At 41.4% G+C, this 24,855-nt stretch overlaps 1 protein-coding gene across 2 annotated transcripts; it reads right to left on the bottom strand.

Annotated features, from left to right (window-relative positions):
- Positions 1 to 7,924: 7,924 nt before the first annotated feature.
- LOC103423366 (TSL-kinase interacting protein 1) lies at positions 7,925 to 22,994 on the bottom strand. 2 transcript variants are annotated; one of them, XM_029090807.2, is made up of 14 exons: positions 22,725 to 22,994; positions 21,068 to 21,323; positions 20,877 to 20,959; positions 20,740 to 20,787; positions 20,510 to 20,619; positions 20,181 to 20,265; positions 19,593 to 19,869; positions 10,683 to 10,820; positions 10,424 to 10,566; positions 10,077 to 10,315; positions 9,673 to 9,991; positions 9,034 to 9,450; positions 8,803 to 8,925; positions 7,925 to 8,570 (listed from the first exon to the last, which is right to left on the bottom strand). In XM_029090807.2, the coding sequence occupies exons 2-14, from the start codon at positions 21,192 to 21,194 to the stop codon at positions 8,343 to 8,345; spliced, it is 2,337 nt and encodes a 778-aa protein (XP_028946640.1). In that variant the 5' UTR covers positions 21,195 to 21,323; positions 22,725 to 22,994; the 3' UTR covers positions 7,925 to 8,342. The 2 variants fall into 2 exon arrangements, with proteins under 2 accessions (XP_028946640.1, XP_070666118.1); XM_070810017.1 differs by having other exon boundaries at positions 22,720 to 22,983.
- Positions 22,995 to 24,855: the final 1,861 nt, after the last annotated feature.

Genomic DNA, 24,855 nt, shown 5'->3' with positions numbered 1-24,855 from the left:
TTGGTAGGGCGGCCGTTCTTATCAGCTCCTGAACATTTCAAGATTCCTACGTTGGGATTGTAGAAACCTGCTTCCGCAACATTGGCCGAGGGGAGGAACGGCCGTGTTTCGACCTCTACTATCTCCCAAAAGCCTGGTCCTTCAACACCCGCCTCATGATATACCGCCACTTGTTGATGAAGAGTGGAAGGTATGGCTAAACTTTGATGGATCCAATCTCTTCCGAGTAAGGCTCCGTAAGTGGAGGTGCAGTCCACCACAAAGAATGCCAGCATTATCTTTTTGGATCCCAAGTCCACCTCCAAAGGTAATATGCCATGAGTCTTAGTGATGGCACCTGAGAAGCTAGAGACCGTAAGGTCCGTGGGAATAAGATCTTCCGTACCTTTCCCCATCTTCCTCATCTGCTTGGCCGGTAACACGTTAACCGCTGCTCCTCTATCAATCAAAATTCTTTTGAAGGGCACACCTTCTAGGTGGGCTGAAACATATATCGGCTTCAGATGGTTGGCCAACGAAATACTCGGACGGCCAAACACCATCTCATTTGTGTAAATCCTTAGAGGACCACCTTTGGATGTTTCTGAGGGCTCAGCTCTACCCAAGTCTTCTTCTTCCGCTATATCCACATTGACTTGTGCCATCATTGGCTCTGTTGTTAAGTAATCACCCTCCATATTAGTAGGTTGATCATGTCTGGCACCAAACGTGGCGGATAATATATACGCCATGTTGATGTGGAAATTACTGGGCTCGAGTACATCCTCCTTCTTGCTCCTAATATGGTCCATGAATTCATCTAACCAGGCCATCGCATCGGCTGGAAGCAGAGGTTCTGGTATCCCCTCCTGTTGTAGTTGACCCATGCCCTCGTACAACGTTTGTTTTGGAACTTCACCAAAGGGATCCACCAATGGCAGAGAAAGTGGTCTTGCAACGGTTCCCATGTGAATAGGCTCCGGCTTCCATCCAGGAGTTGGTACCATGATCGGATCTTCTTGAGCTCTTCTCAAGATCCCATACTTCCCAGGATGTTGGCTCTGCGGCACATGATCCCCCACCCCTTCTGCTTTGCTGTTGGCTTTCTCTACCTCCTTCTTATTTCGCCAATGGAGCTGGCTACTACCTCCAGATGTTGCTCTTTCCAACTTTTGAGTTTTTGAGGTTTCAGAGGTAGTGGGGGTTTTTAGGGAATTCATGTAGGCCTTGTGCTGCCTTTGAACCCTCCTGATCATAGAGGCTCTCATTGGTTTGGTAGGCTGTCCGTTCTTTCCGACTACATACCATTTCCGCCCGAGGTGGGCAGAATTCCCTTTTCTATCGGGATTAGCTATCCCATCAGTTCTCTTAACTTCCCTCCTCATCTGGCCATTCTGAGGATGATCTGCACCTCTTTGGATTGTGGCCTCCATTTTTTCTGCCTCGTCAGAAGCTTCATGGTTTCGAAACACTTCTGACAAAGCCTTGGGCTGGGAATCACCTCCTAAGCGTTGAAAAACACTTCGGGAGGTGTCCTTCCTTGTCGCCTGCTTATTTCTCTTGCGGGCCTCTCTTCTTGCATCTTCTTCCTTCCTCCTGATTAACTCGTGATCAATGAGGACTCCAGCCGAAGGAATCTCGAGCTCACACTCACACTGGCATTTACTGCACATAACCATCCCCTTGATTATGGCAGCCTTTGGATATACGGGTAGTTTGTTTATCTTCTCCGTAGGTTTCTTGGCCAGTCTTTCTTCTTCTTCCCTTGTAATCTTCCCTTTTCCCTTCTCTGCCCATGTTATATTCAGCATATTTATAGGGGCATCTGGAAAGGGACATGCAGGGTTGATTATCACGTCTATCCCGTCTGGCTGGTCGTTTTTATGTCTTTTTCCTCTGGGAGGAACTACATCAATATCACTTCTAGAGCTCGTGGAGGCTTTCTCCAAGCGTTGCAACATTTGAAATAACGTGTTCTGCAAGTCTTCTGGCATATCCGTTTCTCTATCTTCTGATTGGTAAATCCCACCGGGCGTGCCAAAACTATGTTCGTGGCAGGAATTTCCGCTGGGGATGTTTCCTGGCCGACGAGCACACAGCTCCCTTGGAGGTTGGCGCCGGTTGAGGGCTGCTGTCGGGCTTCTGCTTCGTTTCTGGGCGTTGTCGGGCAAGTCTCGTCGGGCAAGTCTCGTCGGGCAAGTCTCGTCGGGCAAGACTCTTCGGGCAAGGCTCTTCGGGCAAGGCTGAAAGAGAAGGTTAACATTTAGGTGCTCAGGCGTGCCACTGCCATCTTTAACATGGCAGATGTAAAATGGTTGTCGTTCTTTCATTGTATATATATATACATGTATCCAAGAAACCATGTTTAGTTATAACAGGTGCCTTTGTGAGGCCTTAAATGTAGGCCTTGAGGCTTCCCATACATAACTAAACCAGTACTTGAACGCATCATATGTATTCTTGTGATTGTCGGAGTCTTCTAACTATTATATTTCTGATTACCCGAATCCAAGGAATAGAACGAACCCAAATGGGTGCCTTTGTGGGGCCTTAAGTGTAGGCCTTGAGGCTTCCCATCAGAGTTCATTTTTATGCTTAGACTCTTAAGATCGCTGAATAGGATGAATCCAAATGGATGCCTTTGTGGGGCCTTAAGTGTAGGCCTTGAGGCTTTCCATTAGAGTCCATCCCATGCTTAAGCGTTCTATGATAATCATGATATAATAGAAAGAAAACTAGAAGGTAGGTCGATTACTTGCGCCCCAAGTAACTTCGGACTTCTCGTTTATCAAGGATTGTCGTGGATGGGTTAAGTCCACATAAAGTTCCTTTTTATGCCTTGAGGCCAAGGACTTTTAAACTAATCAGATTTACATGCCTGCGGGCTTAGGACTTGGATCTAATTTAAGCATTGAAGATATATTTAAATCAGATCCAAGTGTTGAGAAAGCTTTGTCATCGTGATTTTGCTAGAAACAACTTGCATATAACTAAAAACATACAACATATCGCTAGACTTTAAAGAAAGAAAAGACAAAGACAGAACAAAGCAGGTCGGGCAAGATTAAACCTTATCAATTAAGGCTGATCGTCTTGCAGGTCCCTATCTTTGTGGTTCTGTCAAAGGTCTGAAAGCTTAGGTGGATAGGGGAAAGTTGAATACAAAAGGGTGAATCGATACTACAACAAGTTTGAACAAGGTAGCAGAGCTATTACAAAGTTTAGGAGAAAAGATTATCCCGAGGGGGATGAAAGCTTGGGCTGACTACAGCTTCGTTTGAAGGCAAATCTGGCTTTTTGAGCAGAGTTTATGCTTTTGTTTGTTTGATTGAGTGTCCTCATTCCTGTCTTCTCTTCCTCCTTTTATAGACAACTCGGTTCGACTCTTGTAGCAACAGCTTTGCACGAATGCGGTCTGAGGGTGATGACTCATCAGCTTTATTACATGTAATGCCACCATAAAGTACTTTATGGGCTGTGCAGTCTGATCAGTCTACACCACTTGGTCCTTGGGTAGGTAGGCAAGTGGCCTTTGTGAATTGTATCAAGTCAGAAAAAGGCCCTTTCCTGCCTTCCCAAGCCTCGACTGGGCTTTGATCTTCTCTTCCTCCAGGCCTCCTTTTGGGCCGACTCCAACTTTGGGCCTAAAGTCAAGTTTTAATCCAAACAGGTGGTGGCTCGCAGAGAGAGTATGGTGGTGGTGGCTCAAATAGAGAAGATAGGGAGAGTAGAGAGAGAGTGACTAAGAGACTATAGAGAGAAAGATGAGATTTTTAGGTTAAATGGTACAAGGAGGAGGAAGACTCTCTGGTTATAGCCCGATGAAATGGGTCGTCGGACAAAGGTTTAAAAGATATGACACGTGTTCAAAACCATAAAATTTCTTCGGGCAAACTTCAAATGTTTGTTGGGCAAAGGTCACTTAAAACAGTTTAATTTTGACGAAAAAATGGTAGGAAATAAAGTTTTCTCAATGAAATTTTAGAATATTTTGTCGGACAACCTTTTATTTTGGGGGCAAATTTGATTTTTTGTCCGACGAATATATGTATGTTTGCCGGACTACTTGCACCTATTTCATTGGGCAAACATCAAAAAAAATTAATTTCCTTACTTTTTTAATTTAATTTCCAACTGTTAGAAGGTCATTGAACTTGATGATCAAGTCCCTTTAATCTATGGTCTTACTCTCAATTACCGTTCTAGAAAAAAAAATCAAAATCAAAGGTCATGTATATAGTCGTTAAATCGTGACTTTTCATTTGTAACCGTCGAAGGATTTTGTCTGGTTACCTAATCCTCAAAAATTTATTTTTGGTGTATGCAATCTTGGAGTAAATACAAAAAAGTTTGACGGTTGGATCGTTGAAACTAATTTCATAAAATGCATACCCCATCAAAACAATAGATTCAACCAACACTTAGAATTTATTCTATACTTCCATTAAGTAGAACGTAAGATTTTTGTTGTATCCACTAGTGCAAATATTTTAAATTAATGATCAGGTTCTTCATAGTATACTTCTATGGCCGAAGAGTGTAGTTGTACAAAATCATCAAAATTTGGAGTTAAAATAATTGTTAAATTGTGATTTTTCGTTTGTAACCATCAAAGAATTTCGTCTCATCACCTAATCTGCGAATGTTTGTTTTCCATGATTTTTGGCCTATGCGATCTCGAAGTACATACAAACAAGTTTGACGGTTGGATCGTTGAAACTAGTTTTGTATAATGGGTACCCCATCACAAAATAATAGATTCAACAAACACTTAGAGTTTCTTCTAGACTTCCATTAAGTAGAACATAAGATTTAGTTCTATCAGCTAGTGTAAATATTTTAAATTGATGATTCAGTTTGTTCATTGTATTCTTCTAAGGTCGAGGAGTGTAGTTGTAAAAAATAATGAAAATCAGAGCTAAATAACCGTTAAATCGTGATTTTTCGTTTGTAACCATTGAAGGATTTTGTCCTGATACCTAATCCCCAAAAGTTTTTTTCAGTGGTTTTCGGCGTATGCAATCTTGGAGTATCTACAAATAAGTTCGACGGTTGAATTGTTGAAATTAATTTTGCAGACTGCAAAAATCATTGAAGGAATTAAATATGGCAATTATGTCCCTCATCTTTGCCCGACGAAATATAGATCGTAAACTATATCTTTGCATGACGAAACCCGGATGGTTTATCTCGTAAAGGTTGCCATTTTACGCTCCAACGTTTTCCGTTGGCGCAAAAACTTTACCCGAGGATAGAAGCTTTACTGTCGAACTCTTGTCGTCAAGCAAAAGCCTCTGGAAAAACCAAAACGTTGACCGTTTTGCCTGACGAATGTTTGTATTCCGTCGGGTAACTATTTGCCTGCCTAATTTGTCGGGTTGTGAAAAGTTAGAATAATGCACCCCCATACTAAAGAAAAACACAACTTTGTGTGTGTGTGTGTGTGTTGTGAGAGAGAGAGACAGAGAGAGAGAGAGAGAGAGAGAGAGAGAGCTTGCAATAATGGAGGACAGTCATTCAAAGCCCCATGCAATAATAGTACCTCTACACCGCCAAGGCCATGTAATCCCATTCACCATTTAGTCCAATCTATCCCCTCAATCACTTGCTTAATTGCCGATACCTTCCACACCTGGGCCGCGGCCATAGCCAACAAGTACAACCTTGTCTGCATGTACATATTTAACAATTTTCTACGCACAATGTTACTTCCAGCTTCTGCAGGCCTTAAGTTTTCTCCAATATTCACTACAAAATTCATATTAGGCTTTGAATTTCTTTTGTCTTCAGCTTTTAGTTTGAGAATATAGTGAACGTGACTTACATCTTCCACACAAGTACACAACATTACTGCTCTGCTTGATCTATTCTTTGACTGCTCAATGCCCCTTGAAAATAAGGCATCACGAAAAGACAGCGGTTTAAATTGGTGAAAGCTGATTTTCTTTTTTTTTGGAACAAAAACTTGGTGGGAGCTAGAACTCAGCTTCAGTCTTGTATCAATAACATGAAAGAACAAACCTAACCTGTAGAGATCGACGAAGATGATGCCATAGCCAATCACAGTAGAACTTCTCCTCTCTGTTGAAGGCTTAACGCTTGTACTAACAAAACGTCTTGGTCCAAAACCAAGCGTGCCTTTTGCAAGAGCAGAAGTTTACCATTTATACTACAAAATAGTCTCACCGATTCATGTAGGACATTATATGAGAATCAACAAGTTACTAGGATCACAGATGCTGAAGGGTGGGAGAAATTAACAAGGCAGCAATAAGTAAACTTTCCAGAAGACTACACAGATCAAACACTATGTTTGGAAAATTTGATGTATCAAGTAGAACAAGCAGTTTCCAACACAACAAGGTAACGGACTCGAAATCTGCACAAACTTTATACAGGTTTGATTAGTTAACTTATGTTGATGTCAACTGATATTAATTGCCTAGAAACCCATATGTATAAGTTGTGGGAATAAAATCTGTCTACTCTTCGGAAGCACCCGAGAAAGAAAAAAGAAAATAGTGAAAATGACTTTGCATTAAAAAGGTCGTACCCAGTGCACAAGGCTCCCGCTTTACGCAGGGTCTGGGAGAGGTGAAAATATAGTGTTTTCAATGACTTGCAAATCTAGAGAGAGAGAGAGAGAGAGAGAGATGGAAGATCGTTCAAAGCCTTGCAATTATGGTGCCTCTCCCTCTCCAATGCTATGTAATCCCATTTACCAATCTGGCCATGAAGCTTGCGTCACAGGGTCAATTTTATCAACACCAAATTTATTCACCACCATATAACAAAATCCCAGCCCAACAAGAACACTGAGGATCATGATCAAACTAACATATTCGCCACAGCACGCAAGTCCAGCCTAGACATACGCTACAAAAACCGTGAGTGATAGTTTTCTGCTGGCCTTCAACCAGTATTAGAACCTCGGCAAATATCTTGAGGGTGTGTTGATGTCTTCCCTGCCTATGTCGATGAACTTGTTGGAGATTTAGTCCAATCAGACCCCTCGATCACTTGCTTGATTGCTGATACCTTCCACACTTGGCCAGCAACCATAGCCCACAAGCACAACCTTGTCCATATTTCCTTCTGGACTGAGCCAGCTTTGGTCTTAAGCCTCTACTATCACTTGGACCTCCTAAGAAAAAAAAATGGTCATTTTTGTTCTCATGATACGTAATAGCCTTCTCATAAATCTTCTCAAGTTTTAGGTGACACAGCTAGGTTACGAATACCTTATCTTACTACAATATGACATATTATGTTGTCAAACTGTCAATACACAAGTTCACGACTCATGAGTGATTTAAGTTGACAGTTTGGAATAAGAAAATTCGAATTGAGTATATGTCATTTTGATAGTTGAGTTATCAGAGAATAACGAGGACACCATCGAATCCGAGTGCCTTTCAGCCTTGCAAGACAAGCAACCCACATATGCAATTGGCCCCGTCTTCCCCAATCAACCTACGAAGAGTATTGTAGTGGCTACAAACCTCGCGACTAAGTTTGACTGCACCGAATGGCTCGGTTGCAAGCCTCATGGTTCCATTTTGTACATTTCATTTTGAAGCATTGCTACAGTTGCTAAGAATGTGATAGAGGAGGGTTGATTGTGCCATGGTGCTCTCAAATTAAGGTGCTTTCACATCCAGCAGCAGGAGGGTTCTTAACACATTGCGGATGGGATTCCATACTCGAATGTATGCGGTGTGTCATTCCCATGTGTTTCCCTTTTCTTGGCTGACCAAACCACTAATTGAAAACTAGTGGTTGATGACCGGGGGTTTGGACGGAATCTCTGTGATAGGGTTAAACCCGTTCGAATGGCGGAGATAGCAGAGAAGATCAACCGTCTGATGAGTGCAAATTCAGGCAGGTTGAAAAACGAGATGCTTCTCGGTTTTGTTAACAGTTCCAAAGGATGAAAATACGTCGGTACCGGAAATAGTTATATATAAACTGTATCTGTGATAAAAATTCACAGCAAAAGATGATAAACATTGAGTAGGAACGAATGTACAAATAACACTGCCAACCCTAGGGTTTGAGACAACCAGGTTCATCTGGTCAGGTTGCAGTAGGTCGTACATCAGTTATGAAATACAATTTACAAAAGGAAAAGAAGGCAAAAAATAAAAATCCAAAATACAAGTTCTCTACATTTGTACAAATTACGACCTTTTGATCAGAGAATTGTACATACAAAGGTTTGGCTTTCCGTTCGGGCTCGCAGGGGCACCTTTGGCATGCAATCCTCAAGTCAGAGCTAAACTGAGAAAACGTTAAAGTCACTGAACTCCAATTGAAGCCCCGCAATTAGAAGGGTGTTACGCTGTTGTCCGATTTCGCACATATCAAACTCCGTTGCCAATTTTGAAATCTGAAAAGGATGCAGTTTCTCGACCTTCGGCTGATGGTGTTGGTTCTTTCTTGTTCACCCCAAAAAAGGAGCAATTTTGAAATGCATCAAGACTGCTGGCAATAAGGCGGTTCAACCCACTAAGGCTATCACTCAGCATGAAATCTTCGTTATTGTATTTGGAGGACGGCATCTCCAAATCTAATGGTCCTAAAGATTCCGGCTGTAAAGATAGGGACACAAAAATCAGATTTATCCCCAAAATATTACTGAAATGCCATATAGATGTATCGCTAAAATAATTCTACATATATACAGATACAATTCCAATAACATTTTGTTGAAAGGACCCTCTGCTTCTTTGATAACAAACAGGAGTAGGTTTCAGCAAGACCCGGCAAGACAGGTCATGAAGCTTCAAAGTTAAAGACAGAAAATGCTGAAAAGAAACATACCCAATATATATCTGCTAATGCGTTAAAATCTTTTACTGAACTCTCAATATGTAGATCCGGCTGACACTGGTCCACACGGTCTCCTTGGGGAGGACCAATGGGCCTGTCAACGACAGGTATGTCCTGCAAAAAAAAGTCACATTACACAATGTGTTTTCACAAAGCAACTCTGCCTATTCCCCATCCACCATGCAGAGTTGAGTAAAAAAATTATGTATTAGGAAATGATACCTCAACCATAAGATCAGATCCCGCTGAGCTTGTACAAACTGTCTGTTTGCAGGGCCCTTGGGGAGCAACCCCAGATAAACTAGGAACTTCTTGACAGAAAACAGGATTCTTTGGAAATGAGAAGCCATCACATGTTTCTTCAGCATCCCAGATAGAAGATACATGGGATTCCATAATAGATTGACATCCCATCTTGTCCTGTCTAGCAATATGAGCGGCAATCACAGCATCAAAAGAATCACAGCTAAATGGGATCTGCTGTAGGCATTGGGAGGTTTCAGCAGCAGGTGGATCAATGCAGTTAGAATCTAAATCATGAGACACTCCTAATAGCAAATCTCCAACACTTATGTTGGTTAAGCTATCCGCCCAATCACCGGATGATAGTGAATTGCCATTAATTAATCTCGTGCCATCCTAGGTTTTTACAGACAAATTAAATGTTCAGAAAAATAGCATAGCAAATATAAACAAGAACAATATGTACAGAGTTTACGGCACAATCTACTCCATGGTTCACAAAATTAGAGAGGTGAAGTTACCCATAGAGGAAGGTCAATTGTTAATATGTCTATTCAGGCCTATGAGCCAGGAATGAATAATAAAATTAAATGCTTGAGGCAGAGGAAGGTCAATTACCAGATCTCCCCGATGTCCTGAGGTATTCTGATCACCAGCCTCCTTTCTATGCAATGTCCTTATTTCTGTAGGGGCCCCCACATTGTTTGGACTTGAGGAGACACAGCCACTTATCTCATTGGGCTCATCAGTTGATGTCAAAGCAAGAGAGTTCTTATCCACAGACTGATTGTTAGTTGATAGATGAGATATAGGAGTTGAATCCACAATCTGCTCGTTCCTCTTCTCCACATTCATGTGCTCCCCTTGAATGCTGCAAGATGCTATAGGTGATTGGAATTCAACAGACCTGAGCTCAGTATTGGAGAACCAACCGTACCTGCAATGATAGTGCAAGTCATTTATGTTATTTAGTGATCCAATATAAGACACTATATTTGAGTTCAAAAGAAAGAAGTAGAAACCTTAAACGAAAAACTGGAGGGCTTCCAATTGTTGAGTATACATCTGCCGCACTGACAACTGAGTCTTGTGCCCATCTAGGATAACCCATCAGGTTCTCTCTCTGAACACTGTAAGGGAAAAGCATTAGCTCTCCTGATGCTACATTTGAATTCCCCCATTTGCGATTTAGGTGTTCCAAAACTGATGATATCTTTTTCCGAGTACTAAGAGTGAGCTCCAAGTGTGGATTATGTTTATCCTGCGAACCAATGAAAACCCAAATTTTGGTTACATCTCTAACAAGTGTTCAGGTGTTTAACCTTTATTACAAATCAAACTCTAACATTTTAGTTATGCCAGTGCTTACAATTTCCAAGGCTCTCCTAGTAACATCATCAATTGGGAACAACTGGAGTTTAAGTTTCATACAATTGTTCTCTGCATAAATTTTTTGTGGGAAAGTGGGCATAGGGGACAGGACGGTTCCAGCAGGAACAGAGCTGCTTTGCCCTGGAAATCAAAAGAAAAGAACCATTGCATTAAGAAACTTTGCACAACTTCATTGACGATAAGCCTTTCAAGAACATATAATGTAGCAGATAAGAACTGGCCAAAAAATGACTCACCTTCAGTGCTTCTGTCCTGCTGCTGAACTTCTTTATCAGTTGCTGCTCGCTCCAGGTGCTCAGCAGCATCAGCAACCAAAGAAACCCCAGCAATTGCAGCCTTTTCCCACTTTTTATACGCCACTGACGAGACAGCACCTGCTAATAATACATTAGTAACCAGAAAAATACCAAATTTCCTCAATATGGAACCAGCAGTAAGAATATGTGACCATATTCACTTACTTATTTCAAAAACCAGATACTGCTAATTATTTTGAATAGTAATTTTATAAAATGAAGCTGATATCATATGAATAGTAATTTTATAACATGAAGCTGATATCATATGAAACAAGAAGCAATTCCTCACCGTATCCAACACGGGGAAAATCAAATTAAGTAAAACCTTCAAATTATTTTTTCTAATTAAAAGGAAGATAAGTCAAAGGAGGAGGAGGAGGGCGTCAGGTAGTCGACAGCCGGCACTCCATGATCACGTCGAATCCTTATGAAAATGAATCCAGAACAAAATCGCGCTAAAGCTAGGGCGTCACCCGTAAGTGGCGCGCTGTGTGGCCTGAGCACAGTGATAAGTGAGCAAGGGTCGCTGTATCTCCATCGGCACCCGGATGCAGTGTTAAATGAGCAAGGGGGCCATAGAAACTTCTTTTCGAACGACTCCACTCAAAGTTGTTTGGGAGCATATGCTCCTATCAACTTTACCCGGGACACACAAAAGAAGTACTTTGATCCTATTAGACGGGGGAGGGTGAAGAAGCTAGGACAGAAGGGTAGAGTTCAAGAGAGCAAAATGCGTTTAGGAACGTGGAATATAGGAACCTTAACGGGAAAATCTATGGAAGTAGTGGAAGTTATGGTGAGGAGAAGGATAAATATTATGTGCCTACAAGAAACTAAGTGGATTGGTAGTAAGGCAAAGGATCTAGAAAACTCAGGGTTTAAACTTTGGTATTCGGGCACAAATAGAACGAGAAACGGTGTTGGCATCATCGTGGACAAGACCTTGGTACAAGATGTTGTAGATGTCAAGAGGGTAGGAGATAGAATCATGGCAATCAAGATTGTAATAGGACAAGAACTTATCAATGTGATTAGTGCGTACGCACCTCAAGTAGGGTTGGATACGAGTTCGAAGGAGAAATTTTGGGAAGATCTTGGAGACTTGGTGCAAGGAATTGCTCAGACGGAGAAGTTATTTATAGGAGGAGATTTAAATGGACACGTGGGCAGGGAGACAGGCAACTATGGAGGTTTTCATGGTGGCCATGGTTTTGGGGAGAGAAACGAGGATGGGGAAGCTATCTTGGATTTTGCAATGGCATATGATCTCTTCTTAGCCAACACCTTCTTTAAGAAGAGAGAAGAACATGTGATCACCTACAAGAGTGGGTCGTCAAAAACACAAATAGATTTTCTTCTAATGAGGAAAGGGGATCGTATAACTTGTAAGGATTGCAAAGTTATACCAGGAGAGAGCGTGGCTAATCAACATCGCTTGTTGGTGATGGATGTACATATCAAAAGAGTAAGACAAAAGAACAAGACTTGGAAGTGCCCAAGGACTAGATGGTGGAATCTAAAAGAAGAAAAACAAGTCATTTTCAAAGAGAAGGTAATCACCCAATGTGTGTGGGATAGAGAGGGGGAAGCTAGCCAAATGTGGGATTCCATGGCTAGTTGTATCCGAAAAGTAGCAAAAGAGGTATTAGGAGAGTCCAAGGGCTTTGCCCCACACCAAAAGGAATCTTGGTGGTGGAATGAGGAGGTACAAACAAAGGTGAAGGCTAAGAAGGAATGTTGTAAAGCCTTATACAAGGAGAGGACCGATGAAAATGGTGAAAGTATAGAAAAGCGAAGCAAGAGGCGAAAAAAGTTGTCAGAGAAGCTAAGTTAGCGGCTTACGACGATATGTATAAACGACTAGATACCAAAGAAGGAGAGTTGGATATCTATAAACTATCTAGAGCAAGGGAAAAGAAGACAAGGGACCTAAACCAAGTGAGGTGCATCAAGGATGAGGATGGAAAGGTTCTTGCTACAGAGAACGCGGTTAAAGACAGATGGAGAGGTTATTTTCATAACCTTTTCAATGAAGGACATGAAATGAGTGATTCTTTAGGGGAGTTGAGTAACTCAGAAGAGTGTAGAAACTACTCTTTTTATCGTCGAATCCGGAAGGAAGAAGTGGTTGTAGCTTTGAAGAAGATGAAGCATAAAAAAGCAATAGGCCCAGACAATATACCAATCGAAGTGTGGAAACTTTTGGGAGAGACAGGTATAACATGGCTCACTGACCTTTTCAATAGGATTTTGAAAACGAAGAAGATGCCAAATGAGTGGCGAACGAGCACTTTGGTGCCTATCTACAAGAACAAGGGCGACGTACAAAATTGCATGAACTATAGGGGTATTAAGCTAATGAGTTATACAATGAAGCTCTGGGAGAGAGTCATTGAGCATAGATTGAGGCAAGAGACACGGGTTTCGGACAACCAATTCGGGTTCATGCCAGGGCGCTCAACCATGGAGGCAATCTATCTCTTACGAAGATTGATGGAAAGATATAGAGATGGGAAAAAGGATTTACACATGGTCTTTATAGATTTGGAAAAAGCGTATGATAGGGTCCCAAGAGACATTCTTTGGAGGATTTTAGAGAAGAAAGGAGTACGAGTAGCATATATCCAAGCTATAAAGGATATGTATGAAGGAGCAAAGACTGCCGTAAGAACTCATGAAGGACAAACCGAAAGCTTTCCCATAACTGTAGGATTACATCAAGGCTCATCCTTAAGTCCTTACCTTTTTGCGTTGGTAATGGATGAGTTAACAGGACATATTCAAGATGATATTCCTTGGTGTATGCTTTTCGCAGACGATATAGTGTTGATATATGAAACTCAGGAAGGGGTAAATGCAAAGCTTAACCTTTGGAGAGAAGTGTTGGAATCTAAAGGTCTTCGCCTAAGCCGATCAAAGACAGAATATATGGAGTGCAAGTTCAGTGCAAATGGAGGCCAAAACGAGTTAGGGGTGAGGATCGGAGATCAAGAAATACCAAAAAGCGACCGTTTTCGTTACCTAGGATCTATCTTGCAAAAGAACGGAGAATTAGATGGAGATCTCAACCATAGAATACAAGCTGGATGGATGAAGTGGAAGAGTGCATCCGGCGTGTTGTGTGACCGCCGTATGCCATTGAAGCTCAAGGGAAAATTTTATAGGACGGCAATAAGGCCGGCGATGCTGTATGGCACAGAATGTTGGGCGGTGAAACATCAACACGTACACAAAATGGGTGTAGCGGAGATGAGGATGCTTCGTTGGATGTGTGGGCACACGAGAAAGGATAAGATTAGGAATGAGGATATCCGGGGTAAAGTAGGAGTAGCCGAAATTGAAGGAAAGATGAGAGAAAATCGGTTACGGTGGTTTGGACATGTGCAAAGAAGGCCTACTGACGCTCCGATTAGAAGATGCGACTATGGGACAGAGGTTCAGGGCCGAAGGGGTAGAGGAAGACCTAGGAAAACTTTGGAAGAGACTCTAAGAAAAGACTTAGAGTACTTGGATCTAACGAAGGACATGACACAGGATCGAGCACAATGGCGTTCTAAGATTCATATAGCCGATCCCACTCAGTGACTTGGATTTTCCAAGTCTCCAACCGAGAAGTTTTCCTCACTCGGGAAATTAAGGGAACACTACCCCAACCTACATGCTCCACTCAGAAAGCTTCAACATACAAGCTTCAACAAAAGAAAATTCAAAGAACTTAGCGAAGAAGGCTTTGGTGTATTTAACACAATACGTTGAAATGAAGGAAAGCTTATTTATTGATATCCCCGATCAGCTACAAATATGTACATATACATGAGTCAAAATAAACACACAAGACGGAGCCTTCACAAAGGTTGCTTAGGAGAAGTCTCAGCAGTCGGTAGAGCCCCAGAAAGAGAAGGCACCGGAGGGGGATCATTTGGAGCCTCAGTACTGGACAAAACCCTAGAAGGAGGAGGCATCAGAGGTTGATCATTCGGAGCTTCATTACGCGGTACAGCCCCAGAAGACGAAGGCAATAAATGCCTTTGGAACAAACCCACAAATCTCTGATGATCAAGTAAAACCTGACCATCAGTTTCCTTCATCTGGTCAAGCTTCCTCTTCATGTTTGTAGCATAGTCATGTGCGAGCCGGTGCAACTGTTTATTCTCATGCTTGAGCCCTCTAATCTCCTGTTTGAGACTCATCACTTCAGCCGCCAAGGATTCAACTTGGCGGGTTCGAGCAAATAGGCGTTGGGCCATATTAGACACAGAACCTGCACACTGAACACTGAGAGCCAGCGAATCCTTTACAGCTAACTCATCAGACCGTTTGGAAAGTAGTCTGTTATCTTTGGGAGTGAGAAGGTTCCTGGCCACCACCGCAGCGGTCATATCATTCTTCATCACGGAATCCCCAACGGTAAGAGGACCAGTAGGGGAGACGAAGGATGGGCGCCATATGTTGTCTGGAGAAGGCGGGGCTGCCTCTTCAACAAGGTTCAAGTCAAAACGACGGTCGGAGGGGCCAGACATTTTCAAAGGTGTTGAAGAGAGAAGAGGTCGGACAAATCAAGATCTTAGAAGTGCAAGAATGAAGCTTCTACTGGTGGAGATTCAAGTGTGCTTTGGAACTTAATGTCAGCCTCTATAAAAATCTGCACTCGACGGAGCTTCAGAAATCGAAGAGGCGCCTGCTCAGAAATCGAAGAGGCGTTTGCTTTCTCAAAAGCTGGGCTGCTTAGAGATCACGAGGGTTGATCTCAGAAATCGAAGAGGCATTTGCTTTCTCAAAAGTTGGGCTGCTCAAAGACCACGAAGGCCGATCTCAGAAATCGAAGAGGCGCTCGCTTTCTCAAAAGCTGGGCTCCCTAGAGACCACGAGGGCCGATCTCAGAAATCGAAGAGGCACCTACTTTTCCAGCCTTGTCAGCACCCGTCACACGCACACTCAGCTTTGCAGAAATTATGGGCATTCTGTCGAAGACTTCTGGGGAAGTAGAAAATACATGAATCTTACTGTTCAATCACCCACTTCCCACACGCAACAATAGCTCATGGGTACCACAGATAACTTTGCCAAAGTTCTCTGCCAAAGTTGAGCACGTGAAGCTTGCAGCTCCCACTACATCGCTCTGACCAAGAAGGGTAAAAGAATAGCAAAGAAACAGCACTAACAAAGTTTAGACCCATAAATTTTAAAGGTCTAGCTACCATATTATTACCCACAAGGGTAAAGGAACAGTACCACTGCTGGATAATTGGAAAGTCCCTGTGTGTCAACCTCTGTGCTTCGTGGCAAGGTAGACTAGCAAACATGCCCAACCTTTACTCACATTCGAGAAAACACTCCCAATAAGATTGCTTGCTCCAAAATCGAAGAGGCACCGTCCTCCGAATCTCGAGAGCCAGACTCCCAACATGACTACTTTCTTAAAAATCGAAGAGAGGGTAAAGGAACAGTACCATTGCTGGATAATTGGAAAGTCTCTGTGTGTCAACCTTTGTGCTTCGTGGCAAGGTAGACTAGCAAACATGCCCAACCTTTACTCACATTCGAGAAAACACTCCCAACAAGATTGCTTGCTCCAAAATCCAAGAGGCACCGCCCTTCGAATCTCGAGAGCCAGACTCCCAACGTGATTACTTTCTCAAAAATCGAAGAGACACTGCTCCCCAAATCTTCGAGAGCCAGACCCCCAGCATGATTGCTTTCTCAAAAATCGATGAGGCATCGTTCTCCGAATCAATCGAAGAGGCGCTCGCTTTCTCAAAAGCTGGGCTGCTCAGAGACCACGAGGGCCGATCTCAGAAATCGAAGAGGCACCTACTTTTCTAGCCTTGTCAGCACCTGTCACACGCACACTCAGCTTTGCAGAAATTATGGGCATTCTGTCGAAGACTTCTGGTGAAGTAGAAAGCACATGAATCTTACTGTTCAATCACCCACTTCCCACACGCAACAATAGCTCATGGGTACCACAGATAACTTTGCCAAAGTTCTCTGCCAAAGTTGAGCACGTGAAGCTTGCAGCTCCCACTACATCGCTTTGACCAAGAAAGGTAAAAGAATAGCAAAGAAACAGCACTAACAAAGTTTAGACACATAAATGTTGAAGGTCTAGCTACCATATTATTACCCACAAGGGTAAAGGAACAGTACCACTGCTGGATAATTGGAAAGTCCTTGTGTGTCAACCTCTGTGCTTCGTGGCAAGGTAGACTAGCAAACATGCCCAACCTTTACTCACTTTCGAGAAAACACTCCCAACAAGATTGCTTGCTCCAAAATCGAAGAGGCACCGTCCTCCGAATCTCGAGAGCCAGACTCCCAACATGACTACTTTCTCAAAAGCGAAGAGAGGGTAAAGGAACAGTACCATTGCAACTGGCAGCTCCCACTACCGTGCTATGACCAAGCAGGGTAAAGGAATAGCATTACTACTTGTTGTTAGGGAGACTCCTATATATGTCGACCTCCATCCCCAACGGACAGGCAGACCTGCAAAAATGCTCAACCCTTCATCATATCTGAGAGGGCACTCCCAACGAAGCCTTTCGAAATATTCAGCTTTCTTTCCCCCCGATAATACCTCTGCAAACAAGCTATACTAGAGCAAGAATATCTCATATCATCAGGGTTAAAAGCAAGAGTATCTCATATCATGCTTTTTCCCTGTCTTTTCCTTTGGCCTTGTTTTTACCTGCAAGACAAGGAGAAAGAGAGCAATCAGTCAGCACTTGGAATCAAGCTTCCAGCCAGGAACTGACTGCCTGGAACCCCTTACCTGATTACTTACCTGGCATTGCTCTCGAGTACTCATCTTCAACATCTTATGTTTCCAGGGAAGATTCTGCATCTGCTTGAGGAACAGATAGGGCAAGTGCGAAGGATACAAGGAAGCATGTGGAGACAAGCGTAACAGCACACGTGCCGATACACCCATTACTCTGTCAAAAGCAAAAGTATCCCATATCAGTAGGGTGGAACGTACTCTAGATTTGATGGACTTGTTTTGACCCTCAAATTCTTCAGTCGGCCTTATACTCTGGAGGAAACCAGAAAACCCTCCAGCTCAGTTCAAGAATAAGCCTGTGGAAAGTTACTTCTTCAAAAGCAAAAGTATCTCATATCATCTCTTCTCATTTTTCTTCTCTTTATCCTTCATGCTGCTGCAAGATGGGGAGAAGGTGAACAATCAGTCGGAGCTCTGATTGCTTACCTTGTCTGTCACCTCTTTCAGCAGACCCCCTAGCTCGGCGACTTGGGGGACTCCTACTACATGGTTTGTATCGCGCTTGACCAAGCCTGAGACTACAAGTAAGCTTCAAGTGAAATTGATACATTACCTTGTGCATCTCCACCAGTTAAAGATACCACCCCTGGATGGAGGAAGAGTACTTTCAGAGAAGATGCCACATCTACCTATGAGACAGATAAGGCAAGTCAAGACGACACCACACTCCGATACTTAGAAGTTTCGTGATTACGAGATCATTCTCCCACAATATTTCCTAATGTCATTTGTACAAAATCATTCACTTGTACTCACTAAAGGAGAGCTTGAACCTATGTACTTGTGTAAACCCTTCACAATTAATGAGAACTCTTCTATTCTGTGGACGTAGCCAATCTGGGTGAACCACGTACATCTTGTGTTTGCTTTCCTATCTCTATCCATTTATATACTTATCCACACTAATGACCGGAGCAATCTAGCGAAGATCACAAAAAGCGACCGTTTTCGCTACCTAGGATCTATCTTGCAAGAGAACGGAGAATTAGATGGAGATCTCAACCATAGAATACGAGCTGGATGGATGAAGTGTAAGAGTGCATCCGGCGTGTTGTGTGACCGTCGTAGGCCACTGAAGCTCAAGGGAAAATTTTATAGGACGGCAATAAGGCCAGCGATGTTGTATGGCACAGAATGTTGGGCGGTGAAGCATCAACACGTACACAAAATGGGTGTAGCGGAGATGAGGATGCTTCGTGGGATGTGTGGGCACACGAGAAAGGATAAGATTGGGAATGAGGATATCCGAGGTAAAGTAGGAGTAGCCGAAATTGTAGGAAAGATGAGAGAAAATCGGCTCCGATGATTTGGACATGTGCAAAGAAGGTCGACTGACGCTCCGGTTCGAAGATGTGACTACGGGACAGAGGTTCAGGGCCAAAGGGGTAGAGGAAGACCTAGGAAAACTTTGGAAGAGACTCTAAGAAAAGACTTAGAGTACTTGGATCTAACGGAGGACATGACACAAAACCGAGCGCAATGGCGTTCTAGGATTCATATAGCCGACCCCACTTAGTGGGAAAAGGCTTTGTTGTTGTTGTTGTTGTAAAAGGAAGATAAGTCAATTTTATTCTCGGGAAAAGAAAACAAGAAGAATAAAGCCAGACATTAAGTTTGAAGGAGGCAAGAACAGCAATCTAAGAAACTAGAGTCACAAAGGTACTTGGTAGTTTGAAAACTTAAAGGTAATAAACCAAAATAAATTTAACCATAACCATCCTCAGATTCAAGCAAGTTATATAAAATTAATGAGGGTGAAACCCTAAAATCCAAATGCACTCAGATATTCCTTCATATTAGGAGGAAGGTAACATCAGATATTTATGCTCATCCTTATACCACTTCGCTGAAAGTATATATGAGCAAAAAGTGCACCAAACAATTTAGAGGCCAATTTGCACAGCTGGGACAAAGCAGCAAATAGGAATTAAATACTAAACTTTACATGAAAAGATTGTCAATGTGACTAATTACCTAAAGGAAGAAACCAGAACAAAAAGACCACATAAACTAGCATCTGTTACAAGGAGAGACTGAAAAGTGGTTAGACTAACGAAAAGAATCACCTGGTTTCCGTCGTTGTCTAGCAGGTTTCATGGTACTTGAGTCTCCTTTGTTGCTACGATTAACACCTATATTTACATTGCGCTTCATTGATGCTTTTCCAGGTCCTAATTTCTGAATATTGTGACTGTCAACAAGAACCAGTTTAACTGTGCGATTATCATGTCCTGATGGTCTATTCTGATTGGAAACAGTACTCGGAGCATTAGGAGGGCAGTTTTCCCCCTGAGAAGGCCGTTTCCTAACACTCTTCTTCCGGTCTTTCAGGAGTTGGTGTTCCTTTAAGGAAAAGACATATGTTAGTCAATCCATGACCAGTATATTAGATCAAAATCAAACATAGTGCCCTTCTATGAAACTACATTAACCATGCTACACCATAAACTGCTCCACTCATCATGTACACGAATTACACTATAGTTACCCATGGTTGATGTGTGTAACACAAGGCATGGTCAGCTAAATTGGTGGTCAGCAAAATTCTAATCTATCAAGCATAAGATAGTATTTCTTTATCCATTATATATCTATATGTATATACATATATTTGTAAGAAAGTATTCATGGATCAATTAGTGTATTTTACTAACCAGTGCTTCTATAAAGATCTTAAACCTTCGGGGCTTCAAGTGAAGCTTTGATGCTTTGCAACTATATTTTTCCAGCAAAGACCACCTGCAACAAAATCATTCAAAACATATAATTCTCTGCACAATTGTACTATTTATCAAGACAATTTCGGCAGACAAGTAATTGTCAATCATGATGTCCCTAAGCCCTTTGATCAATGATAAATATCAGGTCAAATGCTCCCAACAAAGACTGTTAAAAAACTAAGATCCAACTGCAGTCTGTATATTTTTAGAGGAGGTCCACAGGAAATAAAAATAGGGGTAATCTGATTAGTAACTAATCTTACCATCGAAGCATAGCAGCATTCGTATCTTTAGAATTTTTGGAATCCAAATACAATTCTGGACCCAGCAGCTTGTTCATACGCCTCACAAGACGATAGTAATAATGCCTGACCTGGAAACCATGAAGGGGAAAGAAAACAAAATGAAACAGAAAGAAGATTAAAATCAAGATGTCAAAAGGAGGATCCATGGACCATCGTGAAAACGGTCAAAAGTAACTGTGATCAAATACCTGATCCTTGTTTTTACTTTGAACACGTCGAGTGATCTTTTCAAAATTCTGCAATCAATGTTTGAACAGTTAGGGATTATTATGTCTAAAATAGTAGATTGGCAACAAAAAAAAAACCCCAAATAACAAGAACATGCCTTCCCAACTTGTCGTAACGCAGAAAAGAAACTTTCCTCCTCTTGATGTGTCCAAGCAGCCCATTGCCGTGTTGTTTTTTTCACTGCACATTCACAACAATTAGAACGTCGAAATTTGTACCTGGGAAACTGACATATTCAGCAGAAGCCCATAATAAATAAATTTAGGATAAGTTTCGCATTAAGCATACTAGGCTGCTGCTGTGCGACATGAGTTGAGATGGTTGGGGCTACAACTGGACCTCCATCCTGAACCAAGAAGCTCCCCTGATGAGGATGTACCTCAGAGTCCATGATGACTGTTGACCCTATCTGCATGTTCAATGCATAACAAGATATCTATATGCTCTTGCTCTCAGATTCCAGTGCTTCGAGTTATACTTTGTTTGACCTTCAACTTGGTGAAAATCCAACTAGTTAATTGTAAGGAGAGGAGTTAAGCTTAGCCTGGAAAAAATCAATTCAGAAAAAAAAAAAAGACCAAGTTAAATAAATAGAAGGAACCAACCTAACCAGAGGACACCAAATGCACCAAGGATTCACATTAATACACCCCAAATTCAATTTCTCCGTATATTTCATAATATTTTCTGGTTGAGTTATCAAACTCATTTACATAAGGATCTAAAATTTCAGATCTGCTAATTTCAAATGGCCCAATTTGAAATGCACCCCTTCATTGGGTAGAATTTTATATGGGTAACGAACAAGTAATTTCACATTCAAAACCAAAACTCACAAAAAGAACTCCGTAAAACAAGCATTGAAGCTCACAAGTTCTTTCAAACTGCTTATGTGATTATTAGATTCAAAATTAGCACTTAGAGACCCAACACCATAGTTTGCCGAATACAGAAAGAGCATCTGAATTCCGTATGGTAGGGATGAACCGATTCGTTGGCAACTCGGTGGTAAATTCAGTGGTTGTTCATCTATTCATCTCTAATTTCAAGGCTTTTCAAGGCTGAAAGCACGTGGCTTTTCCGGGAAGTTTCGGCAGAGGAAGACATGGACAGGGCGGACAGAGTGAGACCTAGGTGGGAGTCTGCAGATAGGTTTGGGTGGGGTTGGAGAAAGAGGGTAGGGGTGGGTTCGGTTTCAATCAATTTGGTTTTTTGCCAAAACCAAAAACGAACCAAAATTACTGTTCGGTTCGATTTTGTCGGGTTCTGTATGGGTTTAATTCGGTTTTTTTTTTTTTTTTTTTTTTTTCGGTTACCTGAAAAATGTTTTTAAGGTTGCCATTATCAGGGATCTTAACATCGGAAGTGAATCTTGAGTCTTCTAAAACTTGAGCGTTCTGATGCTTTAAATTCCAAAGAAATTTGAACGCCAATTATAATCAAAATGAAATAAGTATCAACAAATATTTTCACATGATCATGCCAATTATAACCAGAATGAAATTTGGAATGCTTTATTTTGTGATCGTTTATTGGTACAGAGTATCAACAAATATTTTCACATGATCATGCATGAACTATAATCTCAAAATTCATAATCCCCTGCTTTTGATTTCAACAAATATCTCAAGAAACAAATCATTTACATTATATATCTATTTATTCAGCATATACAAACGAGGATTCGATACAAAACCGAACCCTCGAAGATCTGAAACGCAGCTCAATCAAAACCAACAATGGTAAAATTGCACACCCAAATCATTCAAATCTATCAGAAATTTAGCGAATTCCAGAACGAAGACTAAAATTGGCAAGAAATATATACAATTTACATACATTCGGAAACCCTAATTTCGCAACATTTGGTATCTGAAACTAAAAGTAGCCGCCCAAACAGGTATAAAGATAAAATCGGAAGTACCAGAGAGAGGGAATACGTTACCATTGAGCGACGGCAAGGAGGCAGCGAGCTGTGAGACGGGGACGGCGTGATTCAGGAAGGGTATTCGCCGGTGATTCAGAAAGGGAATTCGCGAATCGCGAGTGATTCAGAAGACTGAGAGTCTGAGAGAGAAATTCGCGAGGGTTGGGAGGACCGGCTTCGGTTTCAAGGTCCGAGGCTCAAGGTAAGAGGAATTCGCAGGGGTCTGAGAGAGAGACTAGAGCTCTGAGGGAGGAATTGCCGATAACAGGTAAACGACGTCGTGTACCCAAGGTCTGAGGGGGTCAAGTAAAACGAGTTTTAAACTTCGGTTCGGTTCGGTTCGGTTTCTAAATCACTGAAACCAAAAAATATATTTCGGTTCACTTCGGTTTGCCAAATTTAGTTCTTTTTTTTATGCGATTTTTTGGGCTTCGGTTCAATAAAGCAAAACCAAACAAACATATTTCGATTTGGTTTTTTTCCTTCAATTCGGTTTGTTTTTTGTTTTCGAATCCACCCCAGAAGTGGGAATGCATCGAGAGAGTTTTTTGTTTCAAGGAGGAGATCATGTTAGTTGAACAGATAAGTGACCATGTTAGTTGAACAGATAAGTCACTGAATATCTGCGTTTCTGCCCACATCAACGAGATTACAGAAAAATTGAAGAAAAGAAATGAAAACGCACCTGTAAATTTATAGGTTCATCTTCGTCAATTCCTCATCAGATGGTAATCTTTATTGAGTTTATCCTTCCATCTCTTTTATCACCCATGATTGGGAGACTCAAGATAATTATGAGCTTGTCCCTTTTAGATTTGTGTGGCACTATAATTTTCCAGGGACAGAGTAAGGCGGATCAAAATATGAATACCTCAGAAGTCCGGTTATGGACTTAGCAACCTTCATTGCGGAGCCGACTAAACAAAGTATTGATGCCACCTTCATCTTGTTCCGGAATCAGTACGCCTGAAATTGACCATGCTTGTTCCACAAGATATGAAAACCTAATCCAGTAAGGAATCAATGGGTTTCCTCTAATAGTGGAGTCCTTACAATATAAGGATTGGCGTGGGCTACAAGTAATCGCACTCGTAAGAGAATGCAATTTAATAAGGATTCCACTATCCTGAAAAGGTCATTTCCTCGACTAATATAAATACACCATTTTAGGTTTATCTTGGGAACGCAATTCCTGCACACTTATTTTCTTGCCTATTACTTAAGTGTTAATATTGCTTACTAACTTGACCGTCAAAGAGCCTTTGACCGGCACACCTCCTCCCTTTGATCTTTGGCTTACTCATGGTTGTGTGTTCTTTTACAGGTAAACAAGTATGAACATCTCCACCTTTTATGTTGATGCGCAAATTTGGTTTCAACAATTTGGTTTGGCATTTGCTGTTCTGGTTTGTCATTTGTGCCTTTGCGGTAAGTGTTTGAATATATTACATAAGAATGTAACATTTGTTTTATCAAATTTGATAATATTTTATATTATTTTGATTGAACAATTAAGTTAATTAATTGACTTTGATGTGTTTTCATCTTCCAATCACATATAGAAGTGGAAGCAGCAAAACTTGAAGAACTAAATTTTAAATTTAATCTAATGAATATTGTAAAGACAATACTTAATACCACAAAAATATTCAAACAAGATTTAAAAGGTAGCTAAAATTTGAAAATATGGAAACAAAAAACAAATAACTGAAGAAGGACCAGCATCATGCATGTCGTTTCCCCTGAGCCCTCGAATTGTTGCTTGAACTGCTTGGCAGTCTGATCTTCCTCCTCCAATGATTGCCTCCTCAAACCTCCCAACATGATCCTTTAGATTTGTCTCTTTTAGATTAACATCTCATTTTTTTATAAGCTTCATCTTCATAAATTTTGCAAAAATGTGATATAAAATGGATGTTCGAATAAACAAAAACAAATTATCTACTCTTAAGCAATTCAACTTATTTTTCTTAACATTATGGAATATGGATATGTGCTCCAAACTCCTTCCGTTGATGAGCTTGATATTGGTTGTGACAACATCTTTCTAGTTGTGCCTCCTGGTGCTATTTCTAATAGATATTCTACATTATAAAATCGCAGGGTTAAAGCTAATGCTAGACAATGTAAAGGAATTAATGTTACCATC

This window comes from Malus domestica, chromosome 12 (genome assembly GCF_042453785.1).
Source record: "Malus domestica chromosome 12, GDT2T_hap1".
Classification (NCBI taxonomy): domain Eukaryota; kingdom Viridiplantae; phylum Streptophyta; class Magnoliopsida; order Rosales; family Rosaceae; genus Malus; species Malus domestica.
This window is presented reverse-complemented; position numbering and strand designations above follow the sequence as displayed.